Source organism: Cariama cristata, unplaced genomic scaffold, assembly GCF_000690535.1.
Source record: "Cariama cristata isolate BGI_N322 unplaced genomic scaffold, ASM69053v1 scaffold5652, whole genome shotgun sequence".
Taxonomy (NCBI): Eukaryota; Metazoa; Chordata; class Aves; order Cariamiformes; family Cariamidae; genus Cariama; species Cariama cristata.
The window spans coordinates 10,900-18,078 of NW_009604368.1; the positions used below are offsets into that span (position 1 = coordinate 10,900).

General features: G+C 40.9%; 1 protein-coding gene across 2 annotated transcripts in view; it reads right to left on the bottom strand.

The window, feature by feature from the left end:
* Positions 1-241: 241 nt before the first annotated feature.
* The window catches only part of HECW1 (HECT, C2 and WW domain containing E3 ubiquitin protein ligase 1), a 173,179-nt gene continuing 166,241 nt past the window's right edge, over positions 242-7,179 (bottom strand). For both annotated transcript variants that reach the window (XM_009695568.1, XM_009695567.1), the window contains one exon: positions 242-727. In XM_009695568.1, coding sequence (XP_009693870.1) covers positions 616-727 — 112 coding nt within the window. In that variant the 3' untranslated portion in view covers positions 242-615. The remainder of the gene's footprint in view (positions 728-7,179) is intronic.

The window sequence follows — 7,179 nt, forward strand, 5'->3', positions numbered from 1 at the left end:
TAGTTTTTGAAGGTCTTATCTGCACCATGGGCCAGTTCCAGCTGATGCAACTGATGTGGATCATGAGTTCGTATATAAAAATTTCAGTTTTGCTCATAGGTGTCTCTCAGATGGACCATACATACAGGGAAAACAAGGATGGATGAAGATATATTTGACCAGCTCCTAGTGCTGGATTCAATGGTTAAGTAAGATGGGCTGTGAATTGATTTAGAAGATGTGGGCATATAAAAGCTTGGAATGCTTGATGAGTTTTTTTTTTTATTTTTTAATCAACGTAGGTGGAAGTAAACATTTATTAACATTTGGTCAAGTGTAGTGTAACTTGCATTTGTATTTTCATTGTTATTAATGGAGGTATGTAGAGATATACAGAAACCTTGAGACAGTTGTTTTTCTATTGCATACAGACTAGCAGTCCATTGGAAACAGAGGATGACAGCATGAAGGTTAGATCTTAGAGGGCGGCAGTTCCTCATGCACAGCTTTTGTTAATCTTGATTTTTTGTTTGTTTTGTTTTCAAAAATAAAACCATGGGAAACCAAGATCAAATGATGGTGGACAGGAAAGGTGACATCATCAGCCAGAAAAACACCAGAAGTGCCTGAACCCCCTCATTCAAGTCCAAAGGTGCTAGTTTCTTCAACAGCTGTCAGCAGCTTTTCATACAGCATAGAATATGAGGGGTAAGGTGGAAGATCCAAACGGTTGAAACATGTGTGTGCCCTGCAAAAGGAAAATATGCTACGTGTTAAGTTTAATCTAAGCAACTTGAGACAATAAGAATTGAGAAAGCAAGTTCCTACTGAGATTCAAGACATTCAAGTTCACTCAAGAGAGAGAAAAAGAAATTCTGACTATTAAAGCAAAACTCTTAAAGTCCACCTAAATCTGAGGTACTGAAAGGTACGTGCACATACACATGAATATTTCAAATAGAAGACACAAGCTAAGTATAAACATAACATCATTCTCTGCTATCCCTGCATTAGATGTTGCAGGGATCTTGGAGGAATCTTCATGGAGAACAACACTGGAGGTCACTGAGGAGGCTGGGGTCTAGGCCCTGATAGAGAGAAAACTCCACCACTATAATTTTGGTTGCTTTGAGTTTTTCAAAAAAAATGCATCTCAGCTGTACATCCAACGTGAGCAGCTAGTAAGTTTTGCTCCAGTGGACAAGCATAATGTCATGGACTATACTGACAGAATGGGCTCAGCATGTGTTTATTGTGAGGCAGGGCTGACTGGTAAAAGACCATTCAGGGATCTGCTAACTGAAGAAGGAAGGTTGCTGAAAATGTTCCTGTAAGCCAGCTGTTGGCCATCTGCTGCAAGCCTGGCCTTTAAATGTTATTTATTTGTAGTAGCCAAGGCAAAAGCAAAATATTTTGTACAGAGCAAGCTGCCAACTTGATGACCCTCTCTTCCCCCAGTTCTATCATTGTATTTACCCCCAGTTAGCAGCACCTTCAAAAAAAAGCCATGGAACGGGTTCCATGCGTGCCTCCACCTTGTTGCAGCTTTTCTGGTAGCAGCAATTAGTCCCAGATGCAGACTGCACTGCACTGTGTGAGGTGCTGTACAAATGTGGAGCAAAGAAACAGTCCCTGCCCCAACAGTTCATCCATTTCAACTGACTGAAAAACTGTAGAGCTCATTCAACAAAGGGGGGCGATGACACATTTTCATTAAAATGGTTTCCTTTTTTTCCAGTCAGCTTGCAGTTTTACATGATGCTAGAAATATTTGTTTTTTCTTGCTTCCTCTGATAAATGTGAATTGACAAAACCCTACAGAAGGAAATGTAGCCTCAATGGCTAACGTCTAAGCTTGTGCCCCCTAGTATTTTTAGAAGTCGTGAAGTTGTTTTACTTTTAGCTTTTCTATCTCATACTTTAATTCAATGTTATTTCTTCAAAACTGAAGCAGAAGAGCTGTCTTGGAGAAACTATTTGAAACTGTGCTAGTCATCTCTTAGGCCACCCACAAAGTGAGAAAAACATGATACTGGTAGAGATGGGCTGGCCTGAGACTTGCAGATTCAGAGGGAGAGTTTTATCAAGCACCAATGGTGAATCATTAAAAGCAATCAGGCAACTGAAATAGCCAGAGGCACATAATCTTCCCTGCATCACAGAATTTCAATTAAGAGAGCTTTTACCATCCTTTTTCCCTTTCTGAATGAAGATTTGTTAGCTAGTCACTCTCGGTGTACAATAAACACAGAATTTGCGGAAATGAGCTGGGAACACTTGAGTTAGTGAAAAAGGAACATTCATAAAGCCATTATTTAATACATCTCTTGAAATGAAACATGGCAGCTCATGTGTATTATCCATGAGCAGCCCTGCACTGTTTATTGTTTATCTCAGCAATCTTTGGCAGTGAAGTTGTTTCTACAATCCATTGCCAATATGTATCAACCACTGGGAGTTAATTAACTGAAGGATTCTTGTGTTTATTACAGGCAAGACAGCACCATTCAGAGACAGCCGGTCTTGAGGAGCTCAGCTGCCTGGCTCCAGAAGTGGAAGCAGCATAGTTGCGGTGGCTCAGGTGTGGATTCTGCTAATATAACTTTGCTGAACCTGAAGTAGTATCTCTATATGGTACTTAACTGTGGCACATTTAAACTGTGTGAGACCACAGCATCTCAGACACTGCTGTCATGCACTGTGCGGTGCAAATGTATCCACAGCCACTGACTCTAGCATTTACTTTCTTGCAGACATTCATCTTGACTGATCATTATTCATCTCCTTTCATACTGGTTATGAAACATAAGTCAAAGCCATTGACTTTTAGTCATCCTTGACCTAGTCAAACTCAGAAAAAAGATCAATTCCTTCTTCTAGTACGTTTACAGAAGCGGGCTCTTCTATAGAAGGGCTCAAAGAATTTATAGTGGGGAGAAACTATTACAAAGAAGGGAAGAAAAAAGCTAACATGTCTAGAACCTCTGAAGCATTTTGCTAAGCAACGCTCTTGTGTTCTCCAGTTCAATAACTTTATAGAAAAAAAAAATCCTTTCACTCCCAAAACCATCATCAAATCAAAAATGAAAACTAATTTTCAGGAGTACTATGCAGTTTAGGTTTACACTTCTGCCTCCTTAAGGTGCAAAACACAATATATTGCTAAGGGCAAAACCTGAGTTCAAATTCTGGCCTGTGAAACTATTGTGGATCTACTGCAACTCCCATGATGCCAGTGAAGCCCACTCAATCTGAAAACAAGATAATTATGTGCAAAATCGTCTGGGGTACATTCAGCAATGGGCCCAATTGGTTCTTTGCTGCAAAGGTCAGGCATGGTGTCCGCTTGTGTAACTGAACAACATATTCTGCCTCACCTGAAATAAGACAGAGGGTTGACTGGGACTCCTCCTCATTCAGTGTTCCCTCTCTCCTCAGCACTGCTGTGCATAGCGCCTCTGCCTTTTGCAACTGAAAGCTGAAACCTTTATTTTCCAAACCAGACTAAAGACAAATTGCTCAGCCTCTGGTCTGTTATATCATATGCTGTGTGATACTGCAGAACACAGGGCAGTTAAGAGGCAAGGGTATTTCCCATAACATCCACTGTTGGCTAACTCTGTGCCTTGTCCTCCAAAGGGGTAAATTCCTCCTGACCTTCGACTACTGATCCCAGTGAGAGTGACTACAGTAAGCATAATCCAGGGCACACCTGCTGCACATATTGGGGTGAAAACATTACATCAACAGTGCAAAAACCAGTCATAGCAATGAGAAAAGTCTCTCTTCCCTTGATTAAGCCTCCTACCACATAAGCCTGCTGACATTTGAGAGGGTGTTCAGGGAGTGAGAGGTCTGGAATAAGAATTAGATTGGTAAATGCTTTTATGGGAAGGATTCTGGCTTCTTGAGAAGAAAATGCAAGATAAAGTCATGTAAGCGAACTCTGACCCTCATGTGCCGTCATCCTCCAGTAAGCAAAGCAGTAAATGGACCACTTAAAATTTCATTCTTCCTAGCAGTCTGTCTTTACTGCTCAAAGTAGTTTTGGTGGGTCTGAACCTTTAATCTCGCTCACTGTTCACAGTGGTGTGCTATTTCTTTTCTTTTAAGAATTGTCTCTAAAAATCATGAGTATAAGCTTTCAAGATTTTTGCATTCTTTTTTTTCTTTGTCGCTTCCTTTAATCCCCATAATGATGAATATCCAAAGGCAATAAGTGTGCACAGAACCCCCTCCTATCTTACTTATAGCTTGAACTTATCAACTAAAGACAGACTTGCATTCTAACATAACCATGCCTGTCAGGCAGAAACATTTCTCCTTTTCACCTTGCTTTCTTTAGACGAACCCACAAACCCTTCTTTGATCAACCTCAGGACCCACAGGAATCAACTTTTGTCCCTTTTGTCTGTAAGAAGGAACACTTATATGCTGTCTGGGAACCACTGCTTAATGGACGAATGTAGATTTGTAGATGGAATTTCTGTTGTATATGAGAAAAAAAGAAGGAGAAGAGGGACGGGAGATAAGGAACGATAAAAGACAGCAAAGCACACACACTCAGTCCACTGGGAAAGAAGGAAATTATGGGAACAAAGTTCTTTGTAGTCACACACAATGGGATTCTGGGGTGATTAAACACTTGATCATCTAATAGAGAGGGACAGAATTCTCTTACAAAAGATCAGATATGTACTAGCACTGGTAATCTTTATCATACATAACCCACAGACAGTATGGTGGTAATTACTAATACTACTCTGCTGAATGAAAATCTCTTTTGATGAAAGGGTAGTTGCAGCTCAGCACTGGCGGGGAAAGTGACCTCATTGCATCAAACATGATTATTTGAATCACTGGGATACACGCTGAGGTCCGTCCTTAGTTGACAGTCAAACAGAAATAACCTTGGAGCTGCCAGGAGTTTTGGCCAGGTGAGGAGTGCAACCAAAAGATGGGGCAGTGGTATCTGTAGGCACTGAACACTTTTGCTGGCTGAGGATTTAAGAAGAGGGAGCTGTTGCCTCCTATAGGTACAGTAGAAAACACTGCTAGTTCTTTGCACAGGTTTGTTTTAGGCCAGGAGTTCTGCTCCCACAATAACAGATGAAGCAATGTTATTCCAGCCAGAAAGCCAGTGTCTGTTCATTAGTGTTTGGTGGGGAACAAAGAATAAGTTCTTGCAGAACTACTGATAAACCTGGTTTCGTGTTAAATATCTGCATGACTCAGGAAAGGTGAAGAGAGGCTTCCTGCTCCAGAAAAGGCTATAGCTGGAAGAATTCTCCATCCATCCCTACTCAGGCAATCAGTTACAAGAAGTAAAATATCCAACTCCTTTATTTTGGGACAAAGCTTTGCATGTAAGATAGGGAGAGTAAAACTCAACCTTGACGAACAAGTGGTGGAACCTGTTGTTTCATACAACAAGCTACATCAGTTTGGAAGAAACCATGCTGCAGATTTACACTGACAGATCTGTAAATCTGGCAGTCTCTCTGCAACCTGCTTTAGCGTCATCATCTACAGATCTGGGATGAGAGCAGCATCTCTGAGCTATATAGTACTTTGACTTTCTAACGTGTGTGGTTTCAAAGTAGATATAGATAGGAATAATGTGTCTGACACATATGCACACTCCAGAAATAAACCACTTCTGTAATCTAACTCTTATTTATCTTAGATGACCATATTACACCACCGTTACCCTGTTCATGTAGGGGAACTGGTACTGATGAACAAGTCCACCAATTTAGAATGAAGTTCCCAGATTCTCAGCCTTTGTGAAAAAGTCTTGCTCATCCTCAGTGCTTTCAAGAAGCACTCTAGGCATTACATATTAGTGGTTATTCTTTGAAAAGTGTTGCATTTCAGAAATGTATACCATGCCTCTTTTCTGGGAGTGCCACATTGCTGTCGCAAGTGCAAAAGCATGGCTGGTTTAGGTATTATCAGACCTTTGCTTGCTATAAGCAAATGGCATTTGCATGCTCCACAGCCAAAGTGTAAGGACAAGATGTAAGGTAGAGTCACTCAACTACTTCAGCCATCTGGAGCAGGAACGAGAGAATACAGAAAGAGTCCTGGACACTCCTGATAGAGCTAAAAGTTATCACGATATTTTGTAAAGCAGCTGAAAACCCAAAGGCCAGACTAACCTGTCCCCAGTGACTCATCACCTACTTGGTGTCAGGAAAGCCAAATGCATCAGCTTTATGCAAGCTTCCATAACACCTTTCACAGCATCACATTTATTGGGTCAGGGCCTAAGAATTAAAGCCAGTAAATTAAGAGGTGCAATCCATACTAAAGCACATAAACAACTAAATCTGGTGATTGCTGAGACACGAGAAAGCTGGGTTTTTTCCCTAGGACTTTGAAAACATGGAGCAAGGGTAACTCTCACTGTGAAACTGCAGGAATTGTTAGAGGGAGAAGGGAATTTGTTGTGGTTTATTTTAAACAGCTAAAGTACAGTTACACTCATAGTATATCACAGGGGCCAAAAGGCCTACAGGATATGACATATGACTTTTTTTTAGCCTCTAAGTCTGAGTAAATACGTAAGTAAATCTAAATAAACATGAGCAATCCATAATCAGGCATTTAAAAAAAGTTTAAAATAACATTTATTTAGTTGCTTAGCTAAGGATTTAGGGAGCCTCCAGGTTTAGCCCATGTGTTTTATGTATTTCTTAACACTGTGTATACTTGGCAGCACCCCATAATTTTATAAAAATGCAGGTAATAATTCACAGTGATCAAGCTGTGTTTATTCCCCACGAGCAAGCCTTGTTTCTCTTTCCCCTGGCTAAAATGAATGCAGAGCTCTAAGACTTCTAAAAGGTGCTAACAACTTTCACCTGGAAAAGAGGCCTCTTTCAGGGAAAGCAACAAGTTTGGTGATCAGCAGACAAACATAAAGTCGTTAATGTGAATATCTTGGGGCTAATTGAATCTAGGTCATAAGTAATGCCTAGGTTCACAAAGAAAGTTAAGCAGAGCAGAAAGAGGCCAATTACCTTTTCAGAACTTGATGGGTCAGCCCAGGGCATTTTCTGTGCACAAGCCAAGGTCCACCCTCCTCTCTCACCCATTTCCATCCCAGGAGGAGTGCAAAGAGGGCTCTGCAGAAATGCTGCACAAGTCTGCGGCTTCCAGTTGCTGCCTCTTTAGCCGCAGGACTTGCCTTGGTTA